Source organism: Hemibagrus wyckioides, linkage group LG10 (genome assembly GCF_019097595.1).
Source record: "Hemibagrus wyckioides isolate EC202008001 linkage group LG10, SWU_Hwy_1.0, whole genome shotgun sequence".
In the NCBI taxonomy this organism is placed as follows: domain Eukaryota; kingdom Metazoa; phylum Chordata; class Actinopteri; order Siluriformes; family Bagridae; genus Hemibagrus; species Hemibagrus wyckioides.
This window is the reverse complement of record NC_080719.1, coordinates 4,122,373-4,142,202: the sequence shown is the minus strand read 5'-3', so window position 1 is coordinate 4,142,202 and position 19,830 is coordinate 4,122,373. Positions and strand designations below refer to the sequence as shown.

The 19,830-nt window shown below is 39.5% G+C and overlaps 1 protein-coding gene across 2 annotated transcripts in view; it reads right to left on the bottom strand.

Annotated features, from left to right (window-relative positions):
• Window positions 1–475: 475 nt before the first annotated feature.
• galnt18b (UDP-N-acetyl-alpha-D-galactosamine:polypeptide N-acetylgalactosaminyltransferase 18b) overlaps window positions 476–19,830 on the bottom strand; it is a 118,084-nt gene continuing 98,729 nt past the window's right edge. The window contains exons 9-11 of one of the 2 annotated variants that reach the window (XM_058401021.1): window positions 16,082–16,177; window positions 8,981–9,145; window positions 493–4,081 (exon numbers count right to left, since the gene is read on the bottom strand). In XM_058401021.1, the coding sequence (XP_058257004.1) occupies window positions 3,935–4,081; window positions 8,981–9,145; window positions 16,082–16,177 (408 nt within the window). In that variant the 3' untranslated portion in view covers window positions 493–3,934. Of the gene's footprint in view, window positions 4,082–8,980; window positions 9,146–16,081; window positions 16,178–19,830 lie in introns of both variants that reach the window. The other variant, XM_058401022.1, reaches the window with a different exon arrangement.

The following is a 19,830-nucleotide window of genomic DNA, read 5'->3' as shown; positions in this document are numbered from 1 at the left end:
TTTGTGCAAGTTTTTCTGGTTTTCTGTTTATTTTTAATGTCTATCTATCTATCTATCTATCTATCTATCTATCTATCTATCTATCTATCTATTGTTAAAAATTATTATTAAAAAAATAAAGAAACAGTAGTGGCTTTTATTTACATTCTAAACAACAGTATTTATTTATTTATTTATTTATTTATTTATTTATTTATTTATTTATTTATATATACTTCAGATTCAGCAGTAGGGTTCTTTTTACACCTGAAATGGCAGTACCTTTTATAATATACATACATACATATATATATATATAGAGAGAGAGAGAGAGAGAGAGAGAGAGAGAGATAGCTTTTATTTATTTTACTATTTATTTATTTATTTATATTTCCTTAAAGCAGCAGTACCCCCTGCTGATGATGGATGGATGGATGGATGGGTGGATGGATGAATGGATGGAAAGATGGTTGGACAGACGGATGAATGGATAGATAGATAGTTTAGATAGATAGATAGATAGATAGATAGATAGATAGATAGATAGATAGATAGATAGATAGATAGATAGATAGATAGATAGATAGATAGATAGATAGATAGAAAACAAATGATGAAACGGATTCATGGGGATAAGAGCTGGCTGTCACATGATCTCTTCCATGTCACTTGGTCTCTTTCTGTGATCTCTCTCTCTCTCTCTCTCTGTTCACTTCACTCCCTACTCCCTGATGATCTGTTCTGCATTCCTCCCAGCTTTATTTTCCTTCCTAAATGTCAGAGAGGGTGTAATAGGGTCGGGAAATATGAAGAACATATGAAGGAAACATTGACAGAAAATGTCATTCCCTACAACATCTATGAAAGAGGTTTCTTTCTTCACCTTGCTGATTCGTTCTCATCAGCGATATATAATACGTGTGTGTCCTGAAACACAAACCGTGTGCACGTTAATATGCCCGTGATTAGTGTTCAACTTGCCGGATAACAGAACAGTCGGAGAAAGCAGCACGTTACACGCCGGCACGAGCCCCAGCGCTGACGTGTTACTCACTCAGCTGTCGGTTTCTGTCTCCAGTGCTTTAATTACAGCAAGAGCTTAACATCCCGCTCGAACCACATCAGTAAACAAGCAAACAAACAAACAAATGCGTTTTTTTTCTTCACCATCTGTTCTTTTTTAATGCCATATATTATAAATACGCAGATTTACATGAAGATATAAAATAGTCGATTTGTATCCAGACATACGCCGACGTATTGGCATGTCCCCAGAAAATGTACAGCTCGATTCCAAAATAAGCTCGACCTACGAACCTGAGACACTAGAAGGAAAGAAATACAGCAAGAAAATGTTGCCAAAGCCTGCTACACGGTAGCAAATACAGAGTGAGCGCATTTAAAAAAGAGAAAAGAAAGAAAGAAAGAAAGAAAGAAAGAAAGAAAGAAAGAAAGAAAGAAAGAAAGAAAGAAAGAAAGAAAGAAAGAAAGGAAAACGACTCGCTGTATCGAGTCCTTCGTCGAGTCGACACAAATCCAAATGAAACCTTGAACAGAAGAAGAAGAATGGTGTGGAAACTCCACTGCAAAGTGCCAGTCATATCTGTAACACAGGCAGATTCATCCAATATTTCTCTCTTTATTGTCATAACAAATATAATATACAGTGTAATAAGCCTATTTCTAGAGAATATGTCAAAGCAACTTGTACACAAGCGTTAGCAAGTTAGCATGTACCTTCCCCTGTGATCGACGTGTGTACCACAAACTCCTGAGCAAAAAAGCAACTGATTTATTGAATCATATTCATATACATCGTGTAAGAAAAGAAAGCTTAAACAAAATTAAAGCAGGGATGGGAATGACTGCTAATGTAGCAAAGGCTTATATAATAAACCTCAAGCATGATACGATACGATACGATACGACACGATATGATAAGCTTTGTTCAGAATCTAGGATAAACGATGAGGTAAAAAAGGAATATTTTAAATATCAGACTTACAAGGAAAATCGCTTGCTACGCTATATTGCCGAAAGTTTTGGGACACCCCTCCAAATCATTGAATTCAGGTGTTGTTTTTCAGGGGTTGGGCTCGGCCCCTTAGTTCCAGTGAAAGTGATGCTTCAGCTTCATACCAAGACATTTTGGACAAATTTCAGTTTGGGGATGACCGCTTCCTATTCCAACATGACTGCACACCCGTGACCAAAGCAAGGTCCATAAAGACATGGATGAGTGAGTTTGGTGTGGAGGAACTTCACAGAGTCCTGACCTCAACCTGATAGAACACCTTTGGGATGAATTAGAGCGGAGACTGCGAGCCAGACCTTCTCGTCCAACATCAGAGACAGAGCAACAACAGAGGAATGGTCCAAAATTCCCATAAACACACTCCTGAACCATGAGGAAAGCCTTCCCAGAAGAGTTGAAGCTGTTATAGCTGCAAAGGGCCGGACAACTCCATATTACATTCATGTGCACGTAAAGGCAGACATCCCAATACTTTTGCCAATATAGTAGTGTAGCTTATGCAGTCCCTCGAGTTTTAAGAAAGAAAAAAAAACCACGAAATAATCTGAACGTTAAATAAAGCATTTTTACACTAAAAAACTGTAAAAATCCTGGAAGGACTGATTGGTCAAAGCCAAAAGGTCTCTAACTGTCAGGATTTCAAGTGGAATCTGTAATGTGTAGAGCTCTGAGTTATCTTCTCCGTCTTCGTCATGATTGTCGCCATGAACTATGTATTCAGACCAAAAACTCCAACTTACATTCAAAATGATTATGTAAAACAAGCTTTCTGTATGTTCGGAGGTGACATGAGAGGTTTTTAAAGAGGTTTTAAAGGAACGGCGTATTAAATTATTTACACATCGATTGGAGAATCTGAATTCATTTTTTATTCACCGCTTTTTTCCCCGATAATAATCGATTTTTTACGCATCAATTATTCAGTGTTTCTGTTGTTCTCCACCGAGATGGACTCGATGATAGGGGTGAAAATCTGTCTTTGGTAAACGTGCTCTACGTGTAAAGCGCTACGTCTCTGGTTGTGAGTTTTGAGCGTGACGGATTGACTCATTTGCATCAATTATTCGTTTTTTTTAAATACGTTTTACACATTCAGTCGTCGTTGGTTTTAGTTATAAAAATGTAATTTTCAGTGCATTGTACTATCATTATTATTATTATTACTATTATCATTATTATTATTTATTGATTTAATTATTGATTTACCTATTTATTTATTTTTATTACATCATTTAAAATTTTATTTAAATTATTTTAAAATTAAATTCATCATGATAATGATAATATTATGAATCGATTTGTTCCTCTTCTCACTACAATGTGAACGTTTAGGTTGTTTTAAAAAATTCACTCTGACCTTTCTATCCTTTTTCCTCTATTTCTGTGTGTGTGTGTGTGTATGTGTGTGTTTGTATGTGTGTGTGTGTGTGTACGAGGTCATGTGGTACGACCTCTCGATGCTTATTATTCGCTGTCACAAATGCAAATCTGTTTTTTATTTAATTTCTCCAACATTTTAAGAACGAGATCGCATATTTAATACGATGTTTTTTGTGCATCTTGATAAATAACTGGTAAATAGCTTGAATAATAATAATAATAATAATAATAATAATAATAATAGGTAAAAAACAAACTTTAAATAAGTGAAAATATCTAGAAATAGGCTTTACAGTATATTATATTTGGTATTGAATTTTATAATAAGAAAATATCTGATAAAAATACCAATATTCCAGTGGCCAAGCTGCCAGACGTGGCTGATCCGTATGCACATGTACAGTAGCTAGAGATAAAAATGTTTAACATTTATCATATGATGTCAAGTTCGATTAGAGACATCCAGGTGCATCGCGGTCTCCTCGTCAACATCCAGGCTTCTCGGTGCTCTCCAGTGTCCTCGACTCTCTCAGCGTCCAGTTACAAGGTGCCACCAGGCAGGACGCTGGTGATAGTCCATTTCTGTCCGCTGCATTTCTGGACGGCGAGCTCGTAACCGAACTCGCTCTCGTTGCTCTCCACTAGCTCGAGGCATCGCTTTGACTTCCTGTTCTGTATGGAGCCTCTCTGGGGAAGGGGGAAAGAGAAAAAAAGAAGTTATTTCTCCGTTCTCTATTCTTTGGTAGTGCAGCACTTCATTTCAGAGTTATTTTGAAATCGCAGCATGCGTCCATGCTAGAGGATGAGAGAGCTGCTGCAGAGAGCGCCGCTTCTAAAACCCTTCGCAACGAAACGACACAGCGAGGCGGCGATCGCCGTGAACAAAAAAACACTGAGGAAATCGAGCTGAGAAAGGTTTGGAGGCAAGGCGGCATGTCCAACAAAGACAGTTCTGTGTTTTCATGTCCGTTTATCTGCTGCCCTGATTTTCTCAGTGGCATCATGAAGAAACAGTGAAGCCTCCGAAATCACACTGAAACCTCAGACCTGCCGCTGACCAAACCATCGCAGTTCATTCTGCTTCACTGCTGAAACTTTAATTAAAGAATGTTCTAGATTCTGATTGGTCAGAAGGCGTTGAGTCAGCAGTTCCGGCTGTAAAAGCAATTCACAGCTATCTATAAAAGTGCTTGTCCTAATACATTAATATTAGTAGCTCCACCCACTGAGAAACATTATTACCATGGCAACCAGTGGAGGGAATGTCTACTGTCGTACAGCGACTGGCTTAATATAAAAATAATCTTAAAAAAGAATTAAAATCTCAGGAAAAATCCTCGTCAATGTCATTTTATTTTCTTCTGGATTTATTTTTACTGCACTCACATCCTCCACTGACCTCAGACCTGCTGCTGACCAAAACATCGCATTTAGTTCTGCTTCACTTCTGAAACTTTAATGAAAGAATGTTCTTGATTCTGATTGGTCAGAAGAGTCAGTAGTTCCGGCTGTAAAAGCAAGTCACAGCTTTCTATAAATGTGCTTGTTCTAATACATTAATATTAGTAGCTCCACCCACTGAGAAAAATTATTACCATGTCAACCAGTGGTGGGACTGCCTACTATAGTATACGTTTTACACTTTTAATCGTCATTTATTTTATTTATACAAAAAATAAAAACTTTCAGTGCTTCGTATTATTATAATAATAATTTTTATTTTTGATTACATCATATAAAATGTGCTTGTAATACATTAATATTAGTAGCTCCACCCACTGAGAAACACCATTATCATGGCAACCAGTGGTAATCGTTGTTTGTTTCATTTATTTATTTTAAAAAACCCTTAAGTTTCAGTGCTTCGTATAATTGTAATAAATATTTTTATTTTTGATTACATAATTTAAAATGTGCTTGTTTTAATACATTTATATTAGTAGCTCCACCCACTTAGAAACATTATTACCATGGTAGAAACTCCTACTATCGTACAGCGACTGCCTTAATATAAATCTAAATATAAAAATAAAATAATATATATATTAAAATATATATAAAATTAATATAAATCATTAAAATCCTGGGAAAAATCCTCGTCACTGTCATTTTATTTTCCTCTGTATTTGTTTTTATAAAACTCATCCTCATTATACAACGCATGCAAATGTTATTAATATATTCTAAAAATATACCGTAAGCAGTTGGGTGAAAGGGCTCATTAACGTCCGCGTCCTCGTTGTAGTAATTTAGCTGTTCAAGTTCAATGCGAGGCTAATTAATTGTATTGCTTTTTTTTTTTCTTACCGTCGTGAAGTACAAGGCTGCTCCGTGTCCTAATCATAGCAAATCAGTTTAGTCTTCAGGTTACTGAACAATGTAATTGCTTGTTTCTGTGTGTTGGATGATAAAGCTGTTTATCCTCTCCTGCTGTAATTTGGTTCTAATTGGCGAAAATGTATCTGAACTGAAGAAGCGATCAAGAGAGAAAAGAGAAATTCACGCCAAGCTGAGGTTTTTGAGGAAAAACATCCATCCATCCATTGTCTATACCCGCTTCATTCCTAATTAGGGTCACGGGGATCTGCTGGAGTCTATCCCAGTACACATTGGGTGAAAGGCAGGGGTACACCCTGGACAGGTCACCAGTCCATCACAGGGCCACACATATAGACAGACAACTACACACACTCACACTCACTCCTATGGGCAATTTAGAATTACCAATCAACCTAATGTACATGTTTTTGGACTGTGGGAGGAAACCGGAGTACCCGGAGTGAACCCCCACAGGAACGGGGAGAACATGCAAACTCCACACAGAAAGACCCCTGCCTATTCTGATGAAAATCCTTAAATCACTGATGGTAATGGTGGATCGAGTGGTTACGGCACTTTGTTGTTTATCAGAAGGTCAGGGTTCAAGCTTCAAGCACCACTGATGTGCCACTGCCGGGCCCCCTGAACGAGGCCCCCGGTGCTCACCATGCTGTAATGTATATGTGTATTGTATGGCACCAAAATCATAAAAGCACCAAAAGTATTTTCCCAGAAAACTTTGTTTTTAAATCTGATTTTTTATACCTTATATTAAGCTAGTCATGTATAGTAGGCAGTCATCATAGTGGTTGCCATGGTAATAGCATTTCTCATTGAGTGAAGCAACCAATAATAATAATAATAATAATAATAATAATAATAATAATAATACATATATATAAAATCTTGTTACATTAAAGCTAGATTAAATATGTTATTTATATAAATATATAAATGTATATAAATTAATTTATTATTGCATATCTTTCTGTAATAATTTTTTAAATTTAATTAAAAATTAAATTTGGAAAAGTGAGAGAGAATTTAAAATAAATAACAATTCTTCTTGAGGCAACATTTCTATAAGGTTCCTATTCCTATTATTTCTTGCTGAGTTCATTGACTTATTAAAGATGCCTTTTTGTCTCGTCCTACTTTAGAAAAAAAAGGTGTCGAAAATCTCTCTCTCTCTCTCTCTCTCTCTCTCTCTCACACACACACACACACACAGACGTGCCACACTGTTTATTTGCCTGGGAAATATTCCTCATTTCAGTGTAATTTCACTCTGATTTGCGGTGGACGCTTTACACCAGACACAATCACCTAAAGCGCAGCGTTTCCTGCGGCGCACACGCCGGGTGTGAAGAAGCGTGTTCGAATTACTGCGTTCAGACAAATTGCACCGGTGACGTACGATTGCTTTCTTTAGCGCTCCAGCGAACACTGACTCTAAACGCTCACAGCTGAGGCTCCATGTGATTTAAAGCAAACACTGAGACCATGATGTCTGTATCCATATCCAACCGTAGCCAGGACTTCACACAGGGTTTAAATCATCCTCCGTCTCGTACCCTACGACTACGCCGGCACCGTTTGGGCCGAAAGCGACAATAAAAATGTGTAACGTTAATGCTGAAATGAACACATCACTTTATTAGGAACACCTGCTTAATAGTGGAAATATCCAAGCTTGGTAAAAGAATTCTAAGTGAAGTTGATGACTTTGTGGTTGACTTTCTTGGTTTGATTACTTTCACACACTCTAGAGGTCACCCTTCACCTCAGAGTGGTGCGGAAAACATAAAACATCCACCGAGCGCCATGTTGATGAGGAGCAGGGACAGACCGGTGCGAGCTGCCAGGTTAGCATGGCTACCGTAACGCAAATAACCAATCTGTACAACCGTCCTGAGCAGAAAAGCATCTCGGACCCTAAGAAATGATCCGAACATTTGACCGAGCGAACAGGTTTATAAGGGTTCCTAAAAAAGTGAGCAGTGAGTTTGTTGTTATTTCTTAATATATTTATTTATTAATGTATTTATTTATTATTATTATAATGTATGTATTTATTTATTAGTTTATTTGTATGTGAAGATTAACAAAAAAATATTAAATAAATATTAAATTGTTAAGTATTAAATGAAGCTATAATCTGTAAGAATATACTAGGTAATAAGAAGTCGGCTGACCCTTAGCCATGTCCACTCGAAGAACCTTTCAGAAATAAATTTAATCAAAAAATGAAAAAAAAAGAGGGCAAAAAATAAAGTTGCTTAAGTAAAATAAATGAATAAATGTATGTATAAATAAATTAATTAATTAATTAAACTAGCAAAAATTAAAAATACATTTTCTGTGAATAAAAATATTTTATTTTTATTTTTACTATTTAACTTTTAATTTGTTTAATTCTTTAGACACAAAAAATCTCCTGTGTGTGTGTGTGTGCCAGACCGACAGAGGGTGCGTGTGCTGTTATTTATTAATGTATTTATTTATTAGTTTATTTATATGTTAAGATATTCGTTAAAGTATTAAATAAAATAAATAAAATAAAGATGTGTGTGTGTGTGTATGCCAGACCTACACTGATTTGCTCTTTAAAAAAAGCCAGTTAGCTGTCAGAATAATGTTTTTTTAATCCAAGACTCTGCAGTTTTACTCTATATCAGTGGGAGACTGTCATTTTGTCCTGACACAAAACTAATTAATAAAAAGCCCAAAAAAGTAAAAGTGCCATCATTTATTTCATATTTTCCTTAAAAAAAAAATAAAAAAAACTGACTGTAATCAACAGAAAGCGAATCCCCGGTCTACCCAGTGGCAGACGTTGCAATCAGCAGTGTTAAGGGGTTATATCAGGAGTCATTATCATCTAGAAGCTTTTTTATGTTTTCTGCTTCATAGACAGAAAGTCGCAGGTATTTTCCCTGTTTTATTTTTTAAATAATAAACCTCTTTAATTACATCTGGGCTTGGCATCTTTCCTCACCCGGTAATGTGCTGTGGAGTTTATTACGGCGCGATGGTGCGGGGCCCAAGCACCTAACAGGGACAGGGGGAGCCATTAGGATACACTTACACTTCACATCTGACTGAAGCTAATGAAGGCGCGAGTGTTTTAGTGGGACGAGGTTTCTCTCTGCAGGCTCTAATGAGGGTTCTGGATTAGTTTGGTTCGAGAGGTTCCACGCAGTCGTCCCACCACGCTCGTTTTCATCTCCTTGCTACTTCATTTGAGCGTCTTACGAGGCTTGTTACCTGAGTGAAAAGCCAGTGGAGCTTCATGCGCTTGCCGGCGGCATAGGTGCACTCGATCAGCCGCGGCCGTCCGTTCACGTCCACCAGGCACTTGTTGTCGTCGTCGTCGATGGTGGGGCTGAGAACGCCCACGTGGAGCTGCTGCGTGTTGCTGTAGTACACGTTCTGAAAGCAAACAAGAACACGTCCCTGAGACCCGAGCTACTGACACGGCGTACAATACACAGGACTGAGCTTTACACAGTGACCTGTTAGTACTACGGTGCAATAAAAATAAAAGAAATAATTAAAATTTCAATTCAATTCATTTGTATAGCGCCTTTTACAATAGACATTGTCTCAAAGCAGCTTTACAAAAGAAGAGAAACAGAGAAAGGAGAGGAAAAAAAACATAACTAAGTAACTAAAAATAAAAATAAATTAAATTAAACTATTAAACTATTTTATCCGTATTTTATTTTATCCCTAATGATTTTTCATATAAAATTAAATAAATCACTGTATATATTTTTTAAGTATACAAAAGAAATAGATATTAAAAATGGGAGCAGAATTAAAATAAAAATACAAAAATAAAAATTCTAATATTTTCAATAATTCTATGTCATATTACGTGCATTAATTGGTGTAGAATTAATTGTTTTTTAATCTAAAATCCACAGAATATGTAGAAAACAAATGAAATGGATTTGAAAAATGGGAGTAGAATTAAAATGAAAAGACAAAAATAAAACCATAAAAGGCATCTCACATGACCTGTTAGTGCTACAGTGCAATAAAAATAAAAGAAATAATTCAAATGATTTTTCACATAAAATCAAATAAAATTATTGTATATTTAAAAAAAAAATGGATAATGAAAAATGGGAGCAGAATTAAAATAAAAATACAAAAATAAAAACAATTCTAAAATTTCTAATAATTCTATGGTATAATTATGTAGAATTATTACTTAGTGCATTAATTAGTGTAGAATTAATCATTTAAAGTTAATTAGTGTAGAGATAATTAATAATGAGTGTATTAATGTGGGTATTATTAAATGATAAGCGGACAATATAAAAGGGTTTTTATTGTTTGTAGACCTGAGGCTGGCAGAAGAAATCCCGAGCCACAGTAAATTTGGATCTGACAGTGCCTCCTAACAGAGATTGCATAGTCACAGTCTGAAAATTACAGCAGCGAAGAGAGAGAAAAAATCACTCCGATGCTTTCCGCTCCAGTAGAAGCCACATTAACTGATAAACACATCCGGAGACGCGGAGCTGCCTGTGATTGTGTTTCAGCAGTGAGCCAGAGAGCCATAAAAACACAAACAAACAGTGGAAGGTGTTAACAGTTACGTTCTGCTCGTGCCGAGCCGAGTCTCGGAAATGGAGGCCATCGTTCAGCTCGACAAGGGGAACACGACGGCGTGAGGAAATTCAAAAACGGTTAAAGATCACATTAAACACACTACAGTTACACCTCCGGGTTGTTTTTTCACAAAACAGGAAATTGTGAGTCGTGAGACGAGACGGATACGAATTCAGGGCTAAAGTTTTAAGAAAGGACAAAGAAGAAGGTTTCTAAAACAGAAGGGTAACACAGGTGAAGTGAAGAAAAAGCCTTTATTATCTCCACACATACATCAGTGGAATGCTTCTCTTCACATATCCCCACTGAGGAAGCTGCTATGACACAGCACCCCTGGAGCAGAGAGGGTTAAGGGCCTCACTCAATTGCCCAACAGGGGCAGCTTGGCAGTCCTGGGGCTTGAACCCTGACCATCCAATCAACAACCCAGAGCCTTAACCACTTGAGCTACCGCTGCCCCTAAAGCTCCTTTCTCCTGTAAATACTGTAAATTTCCCACTGGGATGAATAAAGTATCTATGTATCTATCTGTCTTTCTCTCTGTCTGTCTGTCTATCTGTCTGTCTGTCTATATATTTGTCTGTCTGTCTGTCTGTCTGTCTGTCTATCTGCCTGCCTGCCTGTCTGTCTGTCTATCTATCTATCTATCTATCTATCTATCTATCTATCTATCTATCTATCTATCTATCTATCTATCTATCTATCTATCTATCTATCTATCTATCTATTTGTCTGTCTATCTATCTGTCTGCCTGTCTGTCTGTCTGGCTGTCTGTCTATCTATCTATCTATCTATCTGCCTGCCTGTCTGTCTGTCTATCTATCTATCTATCTATCTATCTATCTATCTATCTATCTATCTATCTATCTATCTATCTATCTATCTGCCTGCCTGCCTGTCTGTCTGTCTATCTATCTATCTATCTATCTATCTATCTATCTATCTATCTATCTATCTATCTATCTATCTATCTATCTATCTATCTATCTATCTATTTGTCTGTCTATCTATCTGCCTGCCTGCCTGTCTGTCTGTCTGTCTGGCTGTCTGTTTATCTATCTATCTGCCTGCCTGTCTGTCTGTCTATCTATCTATCTATCTATCTATCTATCTATCTATCTATCTATCTATCTATCTATCTATCTACTGATTACTGATATTGGGTTATCTGATTTCTGATTGGTTGTTTGATGCTAAGCAACTAGTCATAACATTCTAACACTAAACGCACTACAGTTCCTCCACTACCACATCCCCCATCAGCTACAGAGAACAAACAGGTAATACATGATTGTCGACACGTGTAGGAACTCAACCGGCATGAAAAGCTTTAATAACGGTCTAGTAAATACAGACACTTTGAGACACAACATTGTTGTGTCTTGTTTCGTAGCGGCAGACAGACTCCTGCTACTGCAGCAGGCCAGCATTCAGAAAAATGACAAAATTAATATGAACAAAAATAAAATTAAATAAATCAATGTCTCCTTGGGTCATTAACATGCAATCCATCTCTCATAATTCTTATATTCATTTGTAAAAGAAATAAATGAAACAAAACACCAGATTATTTAGTTTGTAATTATTTAGCTCGAGTTACACAATTTATTATATAACCGCTAAAATATTATTTCGGCGCATCAGCTGTTTAATAAACATCTCCTTACAGAAAACTTCACCGTGCTGACTGTTTCCTTCGAAGTCGTCTCCGAATACGCGGTTACTATAGAAACGGCGACGTATTAGAAACACAAACCTGTATGCACACACTTTGAAACGCAAAGCTAGCTTGGTTCGTAGCGGCAGACAGACTCCTGCTACTGCAGCATGCCAGCATACAGAAAAATGACTAAATTAATATGAAAAAATAAATAAATAAATAAATTGAATGTGTATTCTAGTAACATTAATGAACACAATCCTGTTGTAGAAAATGTATCAATACCTTCTGACCAATTAGAACTGAGAATTCAACAGTGGGGTATAAAATAAAATAAAATAAAATAAAATAAAATAAAATAAAATAAATCTATTATCTTGGCCTTATACTTGTTTTATCTTAATGATATGAGGAATATTTAATTCACATATATATTTAATTATATATTTATATAATAATATGTATATAAATATATATATAAAGATATATTTAATTCACATATATTCAAGATATATTCTCCCTAGTCATGTGATTACCAAAAAAATTTATTAATTAATATTAATTAAATTCTAATTTCTAATAATATTAACAGAAGTTGAGTTATATAAAAAGTTATTAATTAGTTAGTATTTTGTTTAAAGTGAAAATCATTAATTAATCTGGACAGTAAATGTGAAAGAAGAAATGAATTTTAGCACAAATTTGAAACGGATCACTGGGACCAGTACAGGATGATATAAAAATTTAAAAAAATCAAGAAATGAAGCCCCACACACACACACACACACTCACACACACTCACACACACACACACACACAAGTATGAGGAGGTTCTGAAGTCCTTCTCAGATAGAAAAGAAGCTAATTAGAAGAACCGTGTCACTGCCATCCAAAACACACAGATCTCCAAAAAAAAAAAAAAACTGGAGCAGTTCAGCCCTTACATGTGTAACCATGACAACGTCCATCAAAAAGAGCAAATATTCCACTACAACCTGCTCGATTCATCTCTCTCTCTCTCTCTCTCTCTCTCTCTGAGGAAACATCCCAGAATTACTTTTCGACTGAGCAAGCCTGTGCTCTAAAAATACTGCCGTTTTTTGGGTCTCCTGTGCAGGATTGTTCACGGCAGAACGTGACTCGGGTTATGGAAAGAGAAGAATGAGTCACGCGTTCACGCAGGAAAACGCTCGTCCTCGTGTTGTTTCCTGAAAACGGACGTCTCAAGGACATGCGTAAACGGCATCTGTTTCCGGCGCGCAGGACTGCAGCCTGCCACCGCAGATGGCAAACACCCGGGGACACACCCCAGGGTCTGAAGAACATCTGGCACACCTGCCTTTCACTTTGAGCCGCGCTGGAAATGGCTTCATCGCTTTCATCTACAGGTTCCTGTGTGATTTACGGAGCTACAGGTTTCGCTGAATCTTCTGAATCAGAGGTCGGACGGGTCAGGAGGAGATGATGAGTTTTCCGTAACGAGTGGCCCTGAGGGTAGTGCGGCCGTACGGCACAGGTTTATTAATGAGGAGTCGTTTCTATAGTAACGGAGTGCTGGAGAGTCAGAGATGTGGTGAAGTTTTCAGTAAGGAAATGCTTTTCTAAAAGAAGGAGTCTCCAGTGTCTGCGCTTTTGGCAGATCCCTCTGTCTTCCAGTTTAATTTTACTCTCTCTCTCTCTCTCTCTCTCTCTCTCTCTCTTACTCTTTATGTCCGGCCCAAACACACAAACACACACACACACACACACACACACATACACACAGAGTCACATAGCGCAGCTCCACACCACAACAAAATCAACAGAATGAAAGAAAGGGAGATTAAAAGAGAGAGAGAGAGAGAGAGAGAGAGAGAGAGAGAGAGCAATGGAGGAAAACAGAGAAAGGGAGAGACACAGAAACAGATCAAGAGAAAGAGTGACAGAAAAAGACAGAGAGAGATAAAAGGCATGAGACAAAGTAAAACAGAAAAAGTGAGACAAAGAGACGGAGAAAGAAAAATTCCGGCAGAAATAAAGAAATAAATAGTGACAGATAGAACAACAGAAAGAAGGAGAAGGAGAGAAAGAGAAAGAGAGAGAGAAAGAGTGAGACAGAGATGGAGAAAATGACAGAAAGAAGGAGACTGAGAAAGAGAGAGAGAGACAGAAAGAGCAAGACAAAGAGGCAGAGAGAGAGAAAGAGAGATGGAACAACAGAAAGAAGGAGAAGTGAGAAAGGAGAAAGAGTTAGAGAGCGACAAAAAGAGTGAGACAAAGAGCGAGACAGAGACAGAGAGAATGACAGAAAGAAGGAGAAGTGAGAAAGGAGAAAGAGTTAGAGAGCGACAAAAAGAGTGAGACAAAGAGCGAGACAGAGACAGAGAGAATGACAGAAAGAAGGAGACAGAGAGAAAGAGTGAGAGAGAGACAGAAATAGCAAGACAAAGAGGCAGAGAGAGAGAGAGAGATGGAAAGAACAGAAAGAAGGAGACTGAGATAAAGACAGAAACAGTGAGTCAGAGAGATAGATAGATAGAGAGAGAGAGAGAGAGAGAGAGAGAGAGAGAGAGATGGAAAGAACAGAAAGAAGGAGACTGAGATAAAGACAGAAACAGTGAGTCAGAGAGATAGATAGACAGATAAAGAGATAGAGAGAGTGAGGGCGGAACAAAAGATATAAAGAGATAGAGATAGCAAGACAGAAACAGTGAGTCAGACAGAGAGAGAGAGAGAGAGAGAGAGAGAGAGAAAGAGAGAGAACGAGAGAGAGATGGAGGTTTCTGAGATTCTCTACAGGACCGATGCTCTCTCTATAAATTGTACTGAATAAACCCTGAAACAGAAGCGAGTGATGTTTGTGAGGGACGTGACGGACGAGTGAGACGTCTTTGCGTTTTTCCGCAGCTCCTCCAGCTCACATGCTGCGATGTTACACTGTGACTCTCTGACTCTTCAACATCTGGAGGAGAACATCTGCATCAGCACGCTTTCACACTCTGACTACATTCAGACAGGACGTGAAGTTCCAGCTCGGCTCTGCTGGGTTCTGCGTTCTGATTGGTCAGACCACGCTGCTTCCGCCGAGCTGCCTGTAGCTGAGTGGGATGTGGTTCTTCTGAGCTCTGGGTACTGAGGCGTTCCCCTCGGCGACGGAGAAAACCGGGCGGAGGTTTAGCTTTCCTCACCTGAGATAAGATTCTGGGAGATATTCTAAAATGAAGACATCTTGTACTTAGCAGATCTTTTTTCTTTGTCTGAGAATTGTCTGGGAAAAAAAGCTCCAGGGTTTTCTGTGTGTTTGGTTTGAGGAAATGAACAATTACACACTGAATAGATCACTGTACACACACACACACTCACACACAAACACACATACACACACACACCTACACTTACACACACACACACAAACACACACACAGACACACAAACACACATACACACACACACACACACACACACAAACACACACAGACACACAAACACACATACACACACACACACACACACACAAACACACACACACACACAGACACACAAACACACATACACACACACACACACAAACACACACACACACAGACACACACACATACACTTCACTAGCAGGAGTTTCTCAAAAGTACTGACCTCAAAATCTTAAGACATGAGGATGACGTTTAGGATGTTTCTCTCACACAGGGAAATAAATGTGCTCTGAATTTAATACTAAAACAAGACAGATGATCAACACAGCAGGACACTGATGAAGGACACGAGAGAGAGAGAGAGAGAGAGAGAGAGAGCGAGAGCGAGATAGAGATACAAAAGAGAGACAGACAGAGAGAAACAGACAAAGAGAGAAAGAGACAAGGAGAGAAACAGTAAGATAGACAGATACAAATACAGAGAGATACAGAATGAATGACAGAGAGAGAGAGAGAGAGAGAGAGAGACAGAGACAGAGAGAGAGAGAGAGAGAGAGAGAGAGAGACATAAAGAGATACAGAAAGAGGGATACAAAAAGAGAGAGAGACAGAGATGCAGAGAATGAGAGGAAGACAGAGAGAGAGAGAGAGAGAGAGAGAGAGAGAGAGAGAGAGAGAGAGAGATTAGCGCTCACCTGAGGCGTCATCCCGTGGCAGAGGTACAGGATGGGGACATTGTCAGTGTCTGGGCCCTGATCCAAACACAGCTCACTCTTCAGAGAGTTCCTCAGCTGCAGACAGACACAGGGACAGAGACACAGGGACAGAGACAGGGACACAGGGACAGAGACACAGGGACAGAGACAGGGACACAGGGACAGAGACACAGGGACAGAGACAGGGACACAGGGACAGAGACACAGGGACAGAGACAGGGACACAGGGACAGAGACACAGGGACAGAGACAGGGACACAGGGACAGTGCTGTGAGAGAGAGTTCACAGACACGCCTCCTCTATTTCACATTCACTCATCAACTAATGACTGTGTCACTGCTGCTGTGTTGTGGTGTGTCTGTGTTGTGGTGTGTATGTGTCTGTGTTGTGTCTGTGTTGTGATGTGTCTGTGGTGTGGTGTGTCTGTGGTGTGTTGTGATGTGTCTGTGGTGTGTTGTGATGTGTCTGTGGTGTGTTGTGATGTGTCTGTGGTGTGTTGTGATGTGTCTGTGGTGTGTTGTGGTGTGTCTGTGGTGTGTTGTGATGTGTCTGTGTTGTGGTGTGTCTGTGGTGTGTTGTGATGTGTCTGTGTTGTGATGTGTCTGTGGTGTGTTGTGGTGTGTCTGTGGTGTGTTGTGATCTGTCTGTGGTGTGGTGTGTCTGTGGTGTGTTGTGATGTGTCTGTGTTGTGGTGTGTCTGTGGTGTGTTGTGATGTGTCTGTGTTGTGATGTGTCTGTGGTGTGTTGTGGTGTGTCTGTGGTGTGTTGTGATCTGTCTGTGTTGTGATGTGTCTGTGGTGTGTTGTGGTGTGTCTGTGGTGTGTTGTGATCTGTCTGTGTTGTGATGTGTCTGTGGTGTGTTGTGGTGTGTCTGTGGTGTGTTGTGATCTGTCTGTGTTGTGATGTGTCTGTGGTGTGTTGTGGTGTGTCTGTGGTGTGTTGTGATCTGTCTGTGTTGTGGTGTGTCTGTGGTGTGTCATGGTGTGTCTGTGGTGTGTTGTGATGTGTCTGTGTTGTGGTGTGTCTGTGGTGTGTTGTAATCTGTCTGTGTTGTGGTGTGTCTGTGGTGTGTTGTGGTGTGTCTGTGGTGTGTTGTGATGTGTCTGTGGTGTGGTGTGTCTGTGGTGTGTTGTGATGTGTCTGTGGTGTGGTGTGTCTGTGGTGTGTTGTGATGTGTCTGTGTTGTGGTGTGTCTGTGGTGTGTTGTGATGTGTCTGTGTTGTGGTGTGTCTGTGGTGTGTTGTGATCTGTCTGTGTTGTGATGTGTCTGTGGTGTGTCATGGTGTGTCTGTGGTGTGTTGTGATGTGTCTGTGTTGTGGTGTGTCTGTGGTGTGTTGTGATGTGTCTGTGGTGTGGTGTGTCTGTGGTGTGTTGTGATGTGTCTGTGGTGTGGTGTGTCTGTGGTGTGTTGTGATGTGTCTGTGGTGTGGTGTGTCTGTGGTGTGTTGTGATGTGTCTGTGTTGTGGTGTGTCTGTGGTGTGTTGTGATGTGTCTGTGTTGTGGTGTGTCTGTGGTGTGTTGTGATGTGTCTGTGGTGTGGTGTGTCTGTGGTGTGTTGTGATGTGTCTGTGGTGTGGTGTGTCTGTGGTGTGTTGTGATGTGTCTGTGGTGTGGTGTGTCTGTGGTGTGTTGTGATGTGTCTGTGTTGTGGTGTGTCTGTGGTGTGTTGTGATGTGTCTGTGTTGTGGTGTGTCTGTGGTGTGTTGTGATGTGTCTGTGTTGTGGTGTGTCTGTGGTGTGTTGTGATGTGTCTGTGTTGTGGTGTGTCTGTGGTGTGTTGTGATGTGTCTGTATCGTGGTGTGTCTGTGGTGTGTTGTGATGTGTCTGTGGTGTGTCATGGTGTGTCTGTGGTGTGTTGTGGTGTGTCTGTGGTGTGTTGTGATGTGTCTGTGTTGTGATGTGTCTGTGTTGTGATGTGTCTGTGTTGTGGTGTGTCTGTGTTGTGATGTGTCTGTGTTGTGGTGTGTCTGTGTTGTGATGTGTCTGTGCTACGGTGTGTCTGTGGTGTGTCGTGATGTGTCTGTGTTGTGATGTGTATGTGCCTGTGGTGTGTCGTGATGTGTCTGTGTTGTGATGTGTATGTGTCTGTGGTGTGTTGTGGTGTGTCTGTGTTTTGATGTGTCTGTGTTGTGATGTGTCTGTGTTGTGATGTGTATGTGTCTGTGGTGTGTTGTGGTGTGTCTGTGTTTTGATGTGTCTGTGTTGTGATGTGTCTGAGCTGTGTTGTGTCTGTGCTGCGGTGCGATCCGATAAAGATGTTTATTTAGCTAGCATTTCAGAGCATAGCATAGTCAGAGGAAAAGCTTTCAATAAACAAGAGAAATAAAAAGAAAAGAGATATTGTATAATAATCCGCATCATTGTTCAGATGTTTTCTACAACGCTTTTTAACACACTTTTAACCGGGTCACACGTTTCTACGATTTTTCAGTTTTCCCTCTCTTTAACTTTTGACACTGGGCCCGGTGGGACTGAACGATACACTCTTCTGCATTCTGAGGCTCCGCTCCACTGTGATTGACAGCGCTCAGAGTAACGAGGGCGAGGGATATTTCACAATCTGGTGCTCATTTTAATGAGACTAACCCCCGTTATCTCCACACGAGGAACTGAACAGTGAGGTGAGCGAGCCGCGACCACAGAGCTGAGTCACGTGTGTGTGTGTGTGTGTATATGTAGTGTATGTGTGTGTATGAGGTGTCTGTGTATGTGTGTATGTATGTATGTGTATGAAGTGTGTGCTTGTGTATGTGTCCGTGTGTGTATGTGTGTGTGCACTTGTGTATGTGTGCATGTGTGTGTGTGTGTGTGTGTGTATGTAATCTATGTGGTGTTTATGTTGCTCTCACTGTCCTCAGGTTCCTCCTCTTTACACTTCTCCTGTTTCTGTGTCTGGACCTCAGCCTCCTTTCAGGATTCCGGTCACTCATCCATCTCCGATTAGCATCTATGATTAGCGTCTATGATTAGCATGTCTGCTCGGAAGTTTGTTGTTAGAAAAGCTGAAATAAAATGACTCGTACGTGCATCCTCCTGCCCCGGGCTTGTAAATCTTACACCTGTACCCGCGGTGCGTGATTTCACAACCTTTCAATTATAATAACCTCCACAACGGTGCTGGGAATTCTCCCATCTGATTGGCCGAGAGGAGTTTGGTGCAGATTCATTTCCTGTAACAGCAGCCCTGACCGCTGGAATGCTAATCACACGATTATATTCATGCGCTCCTTCTAACAGGTTATCGTTTCCATAGCAACAGCTCACGTTTCCCCCACCGAATTGGCTTGTAATAATAAAAAGGATTGAAAATGTTTTGTTATTTAAGAAAATCAGTAACTTTTTAGTAACTGGGACTTGAGGATTTTTTCACCAGTGCAGAAAGACAGAACAGGAGATCAGCTGTTTACTAAAAAATGAAATGAAAAATATTCCGAACTAAAGGGTGCCAATAATTTTGGAGCTGAAAGAAATGATTCTACACATACTGTAGGATGAGGGTGTCAGTGTTAGTGCTGGTTTTGCCAATAAAACACACTTGTGTGGTTTGAGGTAATGACTTAAAGGTTGTAGGTTCGGTATTGTTCAAGAAAGACAGACAGACAGACAGACAGACAGACAGACAGAAAGAAAGAAAGAAAGAAGGTGTGTGTGTGTGTTTGTGTGCTTATATGAGGTGTGTGTATGAGGTGTCTGTGTATGCATATACGAGTGTGTGTGTGTGTGT